Source organism: Podarcis cretensis (genome assembly GCF_951804945.1).
Source record: "Podarcis cretensis genome assembly, chromosome: 2".
In the NCBI taxonomy this organism is placed as follows: Eukaryota; Metazoa; Chordata; class Lepidosauria; order Squamata; family Lacertidae; genus Podarcis; species Podarcis cretensis.
Window position 1 is genome coordinate 90,993,922 of NC_137171.1, and position 14,035 is coordinate 91,007,956.

Consider the following 14,035-nt stretch of genomic DNA (forward strand, 5'->3'; position numbering starts at 1 on the left):
TTGGTGGTTACCAGATTCAGTGGTTCGACCAGCAAATCTGCTCTGATTTTTGGATCTGTGCTGTCTTCACAAACGAGAGACATTATCACAGTTCAGGGACACATTGCAACCACACGAAAGCGTTTGAGGAGGGTGCAGAGCAGAGCCCGTGTAGAGTGTCCCCTGAGGAGGGGGTGGTGGCTCAGAGACAGTCCCCAGAGCCAAATAGAAAGACCTGGCAGGACCAATCCAGCTCCCAGGACTGTTTTTATATTCTTCATTTTGAGCGTTCAGTGATCCACATAATTATCACAGCAACCAATCTGATAGGGTTAACTGAAGACTGTTTTGAAGTGTATTAAATTGATCTGTGAGAGGGGATCTTTTTAATACCTTCAAGAAGGCTGCAAAGAGGGTTCATGTCTAGGTCATAGAAAGTTCTTTGTGAATCATGCTTGATAACTGAAAAGAAATTTAGATGTAGAATAGAGCCTCACTTACTATAGCAGTTGTTGATTTTTGTGGGTATAATTCATCAAGTAAAGCTTTAACCGCCTGCTCATTGCAATTTGAAAAGAATGAAACTGTATGGAGGAGTGCTTGGTGGATGGCTCCAATGACCTCCCAGTTCATCTGCCTTCTCTTTGTATGGATTTTGCGTCAGCTCGCATTGAAACCTTGGCTAGTCAACGTTGATTCATACCAAAAAAAAACGTGATGGTGTTGTTAGAACTTAAGCGGTGTGCTTGGAGAGGTTTTGTCCTCATCCCATTAACTTCATCATTCACTGCTCTGGAAAGTAAAACACTTTTAAACAGAATGAAACCACCACAAATGACCGGTCATTGTTAACAGCACAGGTGCCAAATGGGTCCATTAACATCTTCACCAAGGAGAAAGTTATAGAGAACTGAAACTAGTTATTTTGGGTGACCTCCAGTGGTGTCCGGCCAATAGCAGGATGATCTTCTGCTCATGCAACAGGGCCTCCATTCATTCTTTTTTCCTATACGGCCACCCACCCCATTCTGCTCTGGGGGGTTGGGGGATCCTCCAAAGCAGATGCAGGATGGGGGCAGTGGGGCTGCAGAAAGAGAAGTCCTCTTGGGTGAATGAAAGTCTTCTTGCACAATGTTCGTTCTCACACTACTTTTAGGTTAAAATGTAAGATACTACAGTTCTTTACTGTAAGATAGGTGTTAGCTAGATTAGTTTGACCTTAATTGGATTTTTGCATCACAAAACCAGCTTTGTGTATGAAAGCTGGATGACCTCTGAAGGTTGGAAAGACCTTTTTAACTATAAAATTTTCAAGTATAGCAGTGGCACTGAACCATTTCTTCCCTACAGTGTTGAGTTCATTTCTCAATTTATGTGTGTTCTTGGGTTCTTCAGGGCATTGAATCTGCAGTAGGTTCATCGTGGTGCTGGGGGTTTTAAACCTGTCCTGGCAGGCTGAAACTGGCAAGTTGCCTTGTAACTGTCCCTTTTAAGCATTCAGCAAAACAGCCAGAAAGCTCTACATTCTTCTTTGCTGAAATCAAAACAAAGGACACAGGCCCTTTTTTTGAGTTGCATGTGTGATGTTTCTGAATGAAAATTGAACATCTGAGCGTATATGAAGCTACTGAATTTGGTAGAGGGGCCATAGCTAAGCGTTGGAGTGCATGCTTTGCATGTAGAAAACAACATTCATTCTGTGGCATCTCTAGTTAAAACGAGGATCAGATGCCATGTTTGATGGGGAAATCTTCTGCTTGAGGCCCTGTAGAACATCTCTGAAGGCAGAGCAGAGAATACTGGCTTAGATAGACCCACAGGGTATGTCTCAGTATTGAATTCTCTGGTCCACCCCCTACATTCTGTATCATGCAATCCTCTCTTCTTCCATTTGCTAGAATTTAAATTCTCTGGAATGCATGCCCTTAGACCAGGAAGCCTGACTTAGTATCATAAGAAGCTCATTTTTATTTTCTTCAGATCACTTGGCAATAGTAGCACTGGTACTTGAAAGCATGAAGGGTTTATTTTTATTTTATTTTTCTGTTATGTAAATAAGATACTTTGGCAGAATGTGTTGTAATAAATTTTTAGGCTTGGGTATGCAGAGGGTTCAGCTTGGAACGAGACAGGATGCTAGAGAGCCACAAGCTAATACATGTTTTTGTTTATAATGTTTCTGAAAACAGCAAATGTCACGCTACAGTTTGTGCAAATGTTTTTTTCTTAGCTTACAGATTTAAGATACATAGCAATGTAGCTAATGATGCTTAAACTCTTTGAAGCCATGCAGAAATTTGCAGGTTCCCAGCCCTGTTTTTAAACCATTAGGTTAATCAGACCAAAACTAAGGAAGTGTGGGTAATGTCTTTAGGAGCATTCAATCAGGATGCAATGTGGGTAGTAGAGAGAGTGCCAGGAGAAACAGAGGGTGGGTTGTAATATTCAAAGAGGGTGACATTCCTGCACATTTCCTTAAGCTTCTTGGATGAAGGGTGATGTAACAGTAATAACAACAGACCATAGACAATTACAGTGGTACCTCGGGTTACAGACGCTTCAGGTTACAGACGCTTCAGGTTACAGACTCCGCTAACCCAGAAATAGTACCTCGGGTTAAGAACTTTGCTACAGAATGAGAACAGAAATCATGCAGCAGCAGCGGGAGGCCCCATTAGCTAAAGTCATACCTCAGGTTAAGAACAGTTTCAGATTAAGAACAGACCTCCAGAATGAATTAAGTTCTTAACCCGAGGTACCACTGTACTGTCTTAGGGCCAGAACAGACATGACATGGAAACCCAAACCTGATCTCCCAAATGTGTTAATAATTGTTTGTTAAAACTTAGAAGCAGTTATCTTCGGCAGGGATTGGATTTGATTTTGATCTGAGTGGTGGCAGCAGTGAATATGCGTTTAAGCATTTCCCACATGCTATTTTCTGGAACAATCCCTCCCCTTGCGGGGGGGAGAGCTGGCATTAGCTTCATTAGGGAAAAAAGAGGCACAATGCAGATATTTAATATTTCTTGCTCTGATATAAGGGGAATTGTTTCCTGGTGTCACCCCTGGGTTCCAGTAGAATTTATTATTTGTCAGTTGGTATTGTCAACTACTCTTCTGCATAATTCTCTTAAAGATTTCTACAGTTGTATAACTAGCACAAGCGTGTGTGCTTGTTTGTTTGTTAGCAGTAAATAGTCACAGGAAAGAAGGGTTGCATCCTTATTGTTGGACTGTTGTTTTTAATGCTGTTTGTCAAATAGTGTTGGGAAAACATTTCATTTTCCCAGTTTTTGGAATAAGCAGCAAACAATGTAGCCTGTCCATCTGCTTGCATTCTGCTTAATGGATGGTTTGGCATTCAGAAGTCTCTGTGGATGGCCTGTTTGGATGGATTTCTGAGAAGGCAGAATATGTGTATTGTGCTTGCATACAAAATACAGTTATCCTGCGAAGTCTTCAAAAGTGCCTTTTAAGTAAGTTGCTGAGGGCTGCTATATCATTTATTATCAAAATTGTCATTCATCAAATTATTATTTTCTCTTTCACCGGAGCCCTCCGCCATCAGAGATTCTTAGTGGATTTCTTGAGCAGTCACCTTTTTTATTAGCAAATCTGAACTTTTAAAGAATGTTTCTGAAGTTTTATTACATGCTATGCTTTGGGATTAGGACTTATTTAAGTTTTTAAAAGGAAATGAGTGTTCTGTTTATCCCAGTTTTTCTGTCATTTCAAAGATGTTAGTCTCACAAGCCAAATAAATAGTTTTGGCCTTGGAACAAACCAAAATATTGAGTCAGTATTCTTTAACACTAAAATCACTTTTAAACAGTTATGTTTTGTCTCCCTATGAGCCCTTTAAATGATGTACTCCCCACACCTTTGGATACATAATGTGTTCTGATGGAACCTGGAAGGTGATGCCCAGTACAGATAATCTTCTGCCTGAGCTGCTGTCTCATTTTTCAAACTCTTTAATGAGGGGATTAAAAGGTAGAGGTAAAGGTACCCCTGCCCGTACGGGCCAGTCTTGACAGACTCTAGGGTTGTGTGCTCATCTCACTCTAGAGGCCGGGAGCCAGCGCTGTCCGGAGACACTTCCGGATCACGTGGCCAGCGTGACGAAGCTGCTCTGGCGATCCAGCACCAGCGCAGCACAAGGAACGCCGTTTACCTTCCCGCTGGTAAGCGGTCCCTATTTATCTACTTGCACCCGGGCCGGGTGCTTTCGAACTGCTAGGTTGGCAGGCACTGGGACCGAATGACGGGAGCGCACCCCGCCGCGGGGATTCAAACCGCCGACCATGCGATCGGCAAGTCCTAGGCGCTGAGGTTTTACCCACAGCACCACCCGCGTCCCTTGCAATCAGGGGATTAGGGATATCCAAAAAGGAGAAGCACTCCTTTCGCAAAATACCAGAAGATGATGAAATGAATGCAGTCATCATAAGTACCCTGAATACTCTGCTAACAGATAGAGTAGAATTTGTATGTAACACACACATATATTCCCTTCAGTAATATCCTGGTTAAATTGATGTCTTTGACAAGAGATCTGCTGCTCATAAAGCAGAGAAGCTCAGGGAGGGAAAAGCAGCAGAGATTTTAGACCTGTGCTTTGGAGCATTTTAGCTGAGCAGGATGGACATGCTTCTCTCGATGAATTGATAACACTGCTATGTGGGCTGTGTGTAGGTGAAGCACCTCTGAAATATTTCAGTAAAAATACAGTCTAGTTACATCGGTCCTTTTAGCAGCGGGAACTGTAAGAAAATCAACAACCCACGCAGGGGCTGGGTGTGTGTGTGTGTGTATGTGTTCTTACCCATTACTGTAGAAGAGAAAAGTCTAAGATTGCCCTTAATGTCATCTAACTCAAAAAATTACCATTCTAATTTCATGCCTCTTTGTTATGTATTCAGCGTTTACCAATATCTAGGGAAAGGTGATCATTTGCTGTTGTTGAGCTTTATTGAAAACCATCCATAAAGGCCTACGAAAGAGAATACTGTGAAGCAATTGAACCCATTTACCGTATTTTTCGCTCTATAGGACGCACTTTTTCCCCTTCAAAAATGAAGGGGAAATGTGTGTGCATCCTCTGGAGCGAAGACGCCATAGCCCCGCGGCCCTCTCCTGGCTGGAGAGGTGACGCGCGGCTATGGCAGGAGCCTCTATAGCCGTGTGTCACCTCTCCAGCCAGGAGAGCGCGCGCGCGGGGCTAAAGCAGCCCCCTGCGACCCTCTCCCGGCTGGAGAGGTGACGCGCAGCTATGGCAGGAGCCTCTTTAGCCGCGTGCCACCTCTCCAGCCGGGAGAGCCGCGTGGGGCTAAAGAAGCCCCGCTTACTCTCTCCCAGCTGGAGAAGTGACGCCCGACTATGGCAGCAGCCTCTCCGCTGCGCCTTTCCGCTGCTCCCTAACCTGCTCTTTGGGGCTGGTGGTGGGCTTTCCCCCGCAAGCCCCAAAGAGCATGTCGAAAGGAACCTGAAGCCTGGAGAGCGAGAGGGGTCGTTGCGCACCGACCCCTCTCGCTCTCCAGGCTTCCAAGGTAGCCGCCTGAACGCACCTTAAACGGCACCTTGTTTTAGAGCGGGAAAGCAAGAGGGGGAAAATTCTCCCCCTCTCTGCGCAGCACCTCCTGCCGCTTTGTTGAAGGAGCGCTGGGCAGAGAGGGGGAGATTTTTTTTCTTGTTCTCCCCCCTCTAAAACAAGGTGTGTCCTATTGTCCGGTGCGTCCTATGGTGCGAAAAATACGGTAAATGAATGAGCACATGTATTGCTGCTGCTTATTCCTCCTCCTCCTCACTAATCATTGCTGACATATTTGTGCAGGTACTTCCACTGTAGTGTTTGCAAACCACTGAGCAAACCTTTCCTCATGCAAAAGTTACCATCCCCGTGTAGTATCACACATATCTGCACAAGTGGCAATTCACTGCATCAGTCTGGATTTTCATCATATACAGATGGCAGTATTTTGCACTTGATCTGTCCACAAGCTAATCCTTGAGGACATTTTTTGTTTGGTTTTTGGGCAATATAGTTGGTTTGTTTTTTGGAAGATGGAATAGAGATGGGATATATGTACCTTCCAAGAATAGAGCTGAATGTAGCACAACCACTCATAGCATTTTCAGGAGCAGCAAGATGGTTGATATTTTCAGGATGTTGTGGCCTCCATCATTTCCAAGATACAAGGGAAGGACCAGGATATCTATGATGTCAGCAGTGAATGTCTCATCCCCTTCTTCTGCTAATTGTAATTCTTTCCCTCCCACAAATGAGTGTATCAGCATCATATTTGACATCAGTCACAGATGGAAATGTCACTATTGTTTTTGATGGCTACAGCACTACCAGTATTAAATATCTGGACAATGAAATTGGTGGGTGTGAAGCTTGTTGTGAAATCAGTGATTTTTAAGTAAATAACTCTTTCTGTCAAAGCACTATTTGTGATATTTCCATAGTGTCATTTAATGTGGGTTACAACAGCATTGTTTGTTTATTGTATTTATTAAATTTGTATACTGCCCTTCACCTATAGATTTCAGGGTGGTTCACAACATAAAAATAAAAGATTAAAAACCATTATTTTCATTATTTCCACGGTGAGTAGGCGCAATGAATGAAATTGCATGAAGAGCAGAAAATATTTCCACCTTGCAAATGAGTCCAGAAAGGTTACTAGTCAACAAACCTTCTTTTTTTGGTACCTTTTGGGATGTACCTGTATCCTTGATAAGGAGGAAGGGAGTGCCAACTCTTTCTATTTTTATTATCTTTTAAAACCCTCTCCTGTCTTTTTGGCTGATAGAAATTGCTCTTAGCCTGGGCAAGTGGCTATTTACAACTTTATATTGCCTGGTGTAATTGCTAGCATCCACCAGTTTGTTGTGAGGATCTGTTGCTGTGAATCGCTTTAGGTGAAAATGCACCTGAAATTGAAAGTGAATGAGTAATTAGAGGAGCCTTTGTCAACGTGGTGCCCTCAGGATGGTCTGGCCTCCCACTTCCATCAGCCCCAGCCAACATCAGCTCTTCACCAGCACTGTCTATTCTGTTAGTATATTTATGTATTCCGTTTGCCCCTTATGTGCCAATGTGATTTTGTTTTTCAGGAAAAAAACATAAGGCTGAATTTCAGGCTTTAATTGACCAAGTGAACAAGAGAAAGAAAAATGCAAGTAAAATAAAGGAAGAAGGACCAGAGCAGGAAGAGGCAACTGTTCAAGAACTACCTATGGAGACTGGTACGTAGTGCTGATTAAGGCAAATTAATGTTGGATATTAATGTCTGGCGTTTCCCTGCGCTGCTCTGGTTCGCCAGAAGTGACTTTGTCATGCTGGCCACATGACCCAGAAGCTGGACGCCTGCTCCCTCGGCCAGTAAAGTGAGATGAGCACCGCAACCCCAGAGTCGGCCACGACTGGACCTAATGGTCAGGGGTCCCTTTACCTTTACTAATGTTGGATATTAATTGTTCAAAGAACAGAAGCTTGATTTTCCAAGAGCTTGGTTTGACAGGTTTCTGAAATATTTGCCTAACTTTAAGCCAGATTATTATTGTATTTATGTAAGTGTATTCTAAGCTGAGTCTGGAAAGGTAGTACAATAAGTCCTCAACTTATGTGAGGTTTACATTCCAGGGATTGCTGCTAAAGCCAAAATTGCATATAGCCAAAACACGAGTGCTGGGTAGGATTGCCAGTCTTTTTTTCCTGGACTTCTGCCCCCGCCCCCTTTCTTCTTCTTATTTTTTTGCCAAGCCTGTAAAGCTGAATGCACATAAGTTAAATGCATGTAAGTTGTGAGCTTACTGTATTTCAACATCGGCCATTGTCAGCGTTTCATTAGAATCAGCTCTCTCTTTTAAATGTGAGCATGTAAAACCACTTGTTGGGAACTTCAAATTTCCTTATTAGCCCTTGACATAGGAAGGCATTTCTGCTCCTTGCTTAGTGGACACTTTAACCATGATGGGGCCTGAAATGTGTGGTATAATTTAGTACATTGTGGACTTCCGGCTCAGGGGGGGAATTGGGTGTTCTTATTACACCGAACCTTACTTTTATTCTGTGTTGACTACCAGTAATTCAAAATAATCTTTCTTTCAGATCCCAGGCTGCTTCAGACACCCATCAGAACACATCCTATGTGTTCTGAATTCAGAAACTCTGGGCTGTTCTAATCAAAGTTAGATAATGCAAACCAGAATCAAACTGTGTTTTTTGATCTTGGTTTGTTATTAAAATTATGATGGTTGTTATTTTTATCCCATATATGGGGAGCCTCATTTTTGACTGCATCTTTTGCATTTTCATGTTGGCAGTCGGTTTCGTTTAAGTTGTGTAAACCCCAGCCCTTCTCAAGTTAACAAGATTGCTATTTTGTCCTGTCAGAGGCTCTTGACTTGTTTCACTTAGCAAAAGCCCTCTTGAATAAAAATAAATAGAAATACCAATATGTTTTTTGAACCTTATCACTGACATCGTATGCAGTTCTTGAAGCCAAAGCAAGCTTGAGATGCTTCCAAGAATAAAAGTTATCACGTTTAGCCTGTTTGGCGATAGTTGTCCCGCTTTGTATATTTCGAAATATTATTGGATGGAAGAAGTCCAAACTTACATTCCTCTCTCTCTGCACTCTTTTTAGAAGGATTGTTTTGCAAAAAAACTAGCAAACCTATCAACACATTTAGATAACATAATAAAAGCCACAATACGAGGGTGACCTACAAGGTCAACAAATGTTCACAATTATCTCCTTTACAACAGATGGCATAGTTCTTTAAAAGCATGGTGACGCTGTAGGTATTAGAATCATAGAATTGTAGAGTTGGAAAGGGACCACAAGGGTCATCTAGTCCAACCCCCTGCAGTTCAGGAATCTTTTTGTCCAGTGTGGGGCTCGAACCCATGACCGTGAGAGTAAGAGTCTCATGCTCTACAGACTGAGCTATCCCAGCCGATTGCGTTGTAGTGTTATTTGCTCACTTATTTTATAGAATTGTAGGGTTGGAAGTTTATAAATCACTTTTCACCAGAAAATATCACAAAGCGGTTTACAAAGAATTGGGAATCAAAGTGTGGGTCCACAGCAGAGGCAGAACTGAAATGTGGGTGCCGCTAGCTCCCCTTTGGTTTCAAGGCATATCTTAAATCATGCCTGCGCAGCTAATGTCCCAATACAGACCACTGGTGATTTCTGATGCCCCATCAGGGGGCTGACAAGTGGCTTGCCTTGGCTTGCCTTGGGACTGGCAAATATCCGGCAAGCCACAGAACTTGGCTAGCGGCTTCATGCAGCTTATCTTCTAGGGCAGGCTTCCTCAGACATGGCCCTCCAGGTGTTTTTGGCCTACAACTCCCACGATCCCTAGCTAGCAGGACCAGTGGTCAGGGATGATGGGAATTGTAGTCTCAAAACATCTGGAGGGCCGAGGTTGAGGGAGCCTGTTCTAGGGCAACACTGTTTCCCTTGTTATAGTACTGATGGGAGTTTTCTTCTTCTTCTTTGGCGATCACTCATAGCCGAGTAAGATTGTTTTCCATAAACACGGTTTTAACAAGGAGTCCGTAAGTGACTGTGGAGGCCAATTTTGGATTCACACATGCTTTCACGGTGGGGACATTGGTTTCCAGGCGAGAGTTGATCCCGATGTGGATTTGCCAAGCGTGCACTATTCTTCCATTGCAGTGCTATGGAAAGGGTGTACCATGAGATCAAGGATGAGCATAGTTCCCTCCATATGTTGTTGTAGTACTGATGGGAGTTGTCGTACATCAGCCCCAGCCAGCATGGCATGGTCAAGGACAACGGGAGCTGTAGTCCAACAACATGTGGAGAACACTGTTTTCCAGTTAATAACAATAGGTGATAGAATACCTAATTGTATCCATTATACCTAAGCCAATAAGGTCTATTGAATGGCTTTAGACCTCTGATTACCATGGTTTGTTACAGCTCAACGATGAGCTTTCTTGGCATGTTCTGTCAAGGTGTACCATTCCTGGTTCTCCATTTGTAAAATGGAGGTCATAAGCATTTGAGCAACAGGATTGGGTTTTTTTTAATGTACTGTAAATATTGTGTGCTGATATATTGGCTTGGATCCTAACTTCCACTTGCAGCTTTCTTGCCTTTCCCCATTCAGTGCAGCCCCCACCCACCCCAGCCTTCTTGAAAAGCTGCCCCTGAAGGATGGGGTTAGGAACTGACGTGGGTCTGAGAAATTGGTGAAAACTGTGGATTCTTCCTTGCCTGAGCAAAATTACCTTCCCCTCATGCAACTGCACTTTGGGAGTCAAGCCATTGGACATTAATTGCGCTATGCAGAGGGCTAACAGTGGCAATTCTAAAGCTTTGCTGAAGAGCACCCAGATAATATTTGAGTTACAAAGCTTTAACACCACATGACTTCTGTGATCAGTGATTATGAGAAGAATAATTCAGAGCCATCACTGAGAGTGCTTCTTTTTTCTAGTTTTCTCTATTCTAGTTTCATCTTGTGATTGGAAAAAAACCCCACATCTCACTCATACAACAACACATGCATTCCACTCACTCGCATTGGCTGTTTGTGCAGTAGTTGTTGTTTTGCAGTAGGGAGAGAAATCCATTCCTTGTAATTTCTCCTTTCACTTTAACACTGAGCCTCTGTGGAGGCAGATATATATAGAGAGACATTGCTGAAACAGTTGTTGAAGTCTCACCATAAGAAGTTTGTTATAAAGTATGGATTTTTAAAAGGGCCATGCAATGTGCAAGTCACAAAAGCCCAGTGTTTTCATCTCTGCGTGTTCTAGTTATACGCAGAAGACTATAGGTACATTTTTTTTGGGGGGGGGAATCAATTGAACAGTCGCTGAGTCAATTTACTTTCCTTTAGGTTGTGCTTTTTTTCTTTCTTTCTAGGAGAAAAACTGAGTGTCGAAGAACAAACAGACTTGGTCCCCCATACAGATCCCTCTTTCAAAATAGATGCTCTCGATTGTGGAGGAAGCCAGCCTCCTGATTACTCTGAAGTCAGAGGATTGTCTCCTACTTCCTCCCATCAGTTCTCTGAATCTTCAAGCAGGTTTGTTTGCATGAAAGCCTTTTGGGTTTGTATTGCCTTTTCTCATCACAGGGCACGAGACCATAAGTGTAAGATGAATGTTGAAGGTGAGGAGACTTCATTTATATAGGTAATTACAGGGCAGAGAGGGATGCGGGTGGCGCTAGGGCTTGCTGATCAGAAGATCGGCGGTTCAAATCCCCGCGATGGGGTGAGCTCCCATTGTTCAGTCCCAGCTCCTCCCCAGCTAGCAGTTTGTAAGCACGCCAAGTGCAAGTAGATAAGTAGGTACTGCTCCGGCGGGAAAGTAAACGGCATTTCCGTGCACTGCTCTGGTTTGCCAGAAGCGGCTTAGTCATGCTGGCCACATGACCCGGAAGCTGTCTGCGGACAAAAGCCGGCTTCCTTGGCCTATAGAGCAAGATGAGCACGCAACTCCAGAGTCATCTGCGACTGGACCCAACAGTCAGGTGTACCTTTACTTTTACAGGACAGAGAACAGCAGAGTTTAATGGCATATTACAGTCTGCTTTGGAAAGTCATAGAATCATAAAATTGTAGAGTTGGAAGGGACCTTGAGGATCATCTAGTCCATCCCCCTGCAGTGCAGGAATATGCAGCTGTCCCTTACGAGGATCGAACCTGCAACCTTGGCATTATCATCACCATGCTCTAACCATCTGAGCTATGTTTAGATGCTGTGGAATTGGGGTGGAATTCTCTTGAAGAAACATACTCCCAAAATGCCATCTGCTCCCAGAATTCATTGTGAATACTTTGTATCTCAGCCAGTGTTTTCTTTCCACCTGAAAGTGGACTTAAGTGCATTATCCCATTATCTCTTCCATGAATGTGTTGTGTTCCAACTTGCAGGCTTTTTCAGTCAGACCACCAATCTTCCAAGCTCAGTATTATTTACTTGAGAGGCGGGGAAACATGTGCTTATTAAACTGATTATCCCTGACCATTGGTCGTATTGGCTGAGATTGATGGAAATTTAGTCCAACGACAACTGGAAGCAATCAGGTTCTTTCCCCCTTGTTTTACATTGAGTAGCAGTAGTTCTCCAAGGCCTCTGAAGGGAAGTTTTCTCTGAGCCCTGCCTGGTAATGCGGAGGACCTTCTCTTTGCAGAACGTGTAATCTACTACTGAGCTATGATCATTCCTTTGAAAATTTGTAGTTAAAACATGCAAAGAAACTCTGAAGTTAAAATAAGAATAAGAATAATAAAAACCCATCTTAATAAAGCTTGTGCCTTTCTGACACTGCAGCTTGGGAGTATTGGGGAGTTAATTAAGGTCTTTTGCAATTTGTTTACACCTTTGGCATGATTTCATATTGTTCAGCTATGGGTTGGTGTCTTTACCTTGGGGCCCTCATGTGCACATGATTTGTCCATTCATGCTTCATGGGTGACCTTTACTTGACTTTCATGTTTGTTTTCAATACAAAAGAGAATAATTAAACAGAAATGCACATGAGAATGTAAAGTATGTGAAAGAATTTTGAGGGGGAAATTTGGCAATGACCATGGCGTTCTGAGAAAACAGCTTTTGAAAATGTAAATTTGCAACATGTTTTAAGGAACAGATGTTTCCCATTGCTACCATATCTCTGGCTTGCAGAATGTTTGTCCCTATGTACTGCAGTCAGATTGTTAGTGGTCAGATTGCTGACCATTGTTAGTATAGTTTTTTTAATCCATTTTGGCTATGACTCTGAGGAAAGTTGTGCCTCTTATGTCTCTGTCTGAAAAGTCAAATTTTATGAGCCATCAACTAACAGAAACAAATGAATTCCCAGCCATTCTTGCGGTGGCAGCTTATTTTAGGAAGAAAGGCACATAGGAATCTGCCTTGTTCAATGCCAGTATTGTCTGCTCTGACTGGCAGCAGATTTGCAGGGTCTCTTTCATATCATCTGCTACCTGATCCTTTTAACTGGGTATGTCAGGGGTTGATGAATTAAAAACCAACAAATCACCAAGTCAAGATGTTACCCTTCCAAGAGTTTTTAAAGAATTCAGATGTGAAGCCGTTGACTTTCTTACAAAAAACAGGTGTAATTTGTTTGTAAGATCAGCCTCCATACTTGAGGACTGGAAAGTGGCCAGTGTAGCGCCAACTTTTAAAAAGCGATCCATGAAATTGCAGGCTGATTAGCTTAACATTGTTTTGGGGAAATGGTTGGAAAGCGTTATTAAAGACAGAATTGCCATATTAGAAGAACACGTCTTGCTGAGGACCAACATGGCTTCTGCAAGGGTTAATATTGTCTGACCAACTTTTTAGAGTCCTTTCAGAGAGTCATTAAGCATGTGGCTAGGAGCTGACATTGTGTATTTGGACTTTCAAAGTAAACTTCCAAATCAACTTAACAGACATGGGGTAAGAGGACAGGAACTCTTTATTGCAGGTATTAATATTGCACAGCTTGAAGAGAATGGGTGAATAAAAACTGACTCTTTTTGGAATGAAATATTGTCCAGACCTATTAGATATTATTCAAAACTTTACTTGCAGAACTTGCTTCAAAACAGAAAAAAGTAAGTAATACATCCAAACAGTTCCATAACAATAGGCTTAGGGCAGCATAGGCTCAGCATCATAATCTAGATCAAAATTCTGTCTCTTTGAGATTCCTGCATTACAGGGGGTTGGACTAGATGACCCTTGGGGTCCCTTCCAATTCTATGATTCTCGCCCCCATTACAGTCCGAGGCTGTGTGTTCCTGAAGTGCTTCACTATTTACATCCTACTTCCATGGAGCCTAGGAACAAAGTCTCCAGCTACCACGCTTCCAAGATGGCGAGTTTGCAATTCAGTGGCCTCCCATGTCATCTAAAGTTAAACACCTCCTCAGAGCTACCAGAGAACAATAACAGTTAATTAACAACCTGTCAAGGAGCTCAGAGAGCTCTTGTTGCTTCTCTTTAGATTCAATGGAATCTTCCAGTTAAACCCTTTCAGCAATACACATAGACATTCTC

The 14,035-nt window shown here is 42.8% G+C and overlaps 1 protein-coding gene across 2 annotated transcripts in view; it reads left to right on the top strand.

Annotated features, from left to right (window-relative positions):
* The window catches only part of RAD18 (RAD18 E3 ubiquitin protein ligase), a 109,883-nt gene that overhangs the window by 51,512 nt on the left and 44,336 nt on the right, over positions 1-14,035 (top strand). For both annotated transcript variants that reach the window (XM_079963556.1, XM_079963557.1), the window contains exons 10-11: positions 7,105-7,236; positions 10,902-11,064. In XM_079963556.1, the coding sequence (XP_079819682.1) occupies positions 7,105-7,236; positions 10,902-11,064 (295 nt within the window). The remainder of the gene's footprint in view (positions 1-7,104; positions 7,237-10,901; positions 11,065-14,035) is intronic.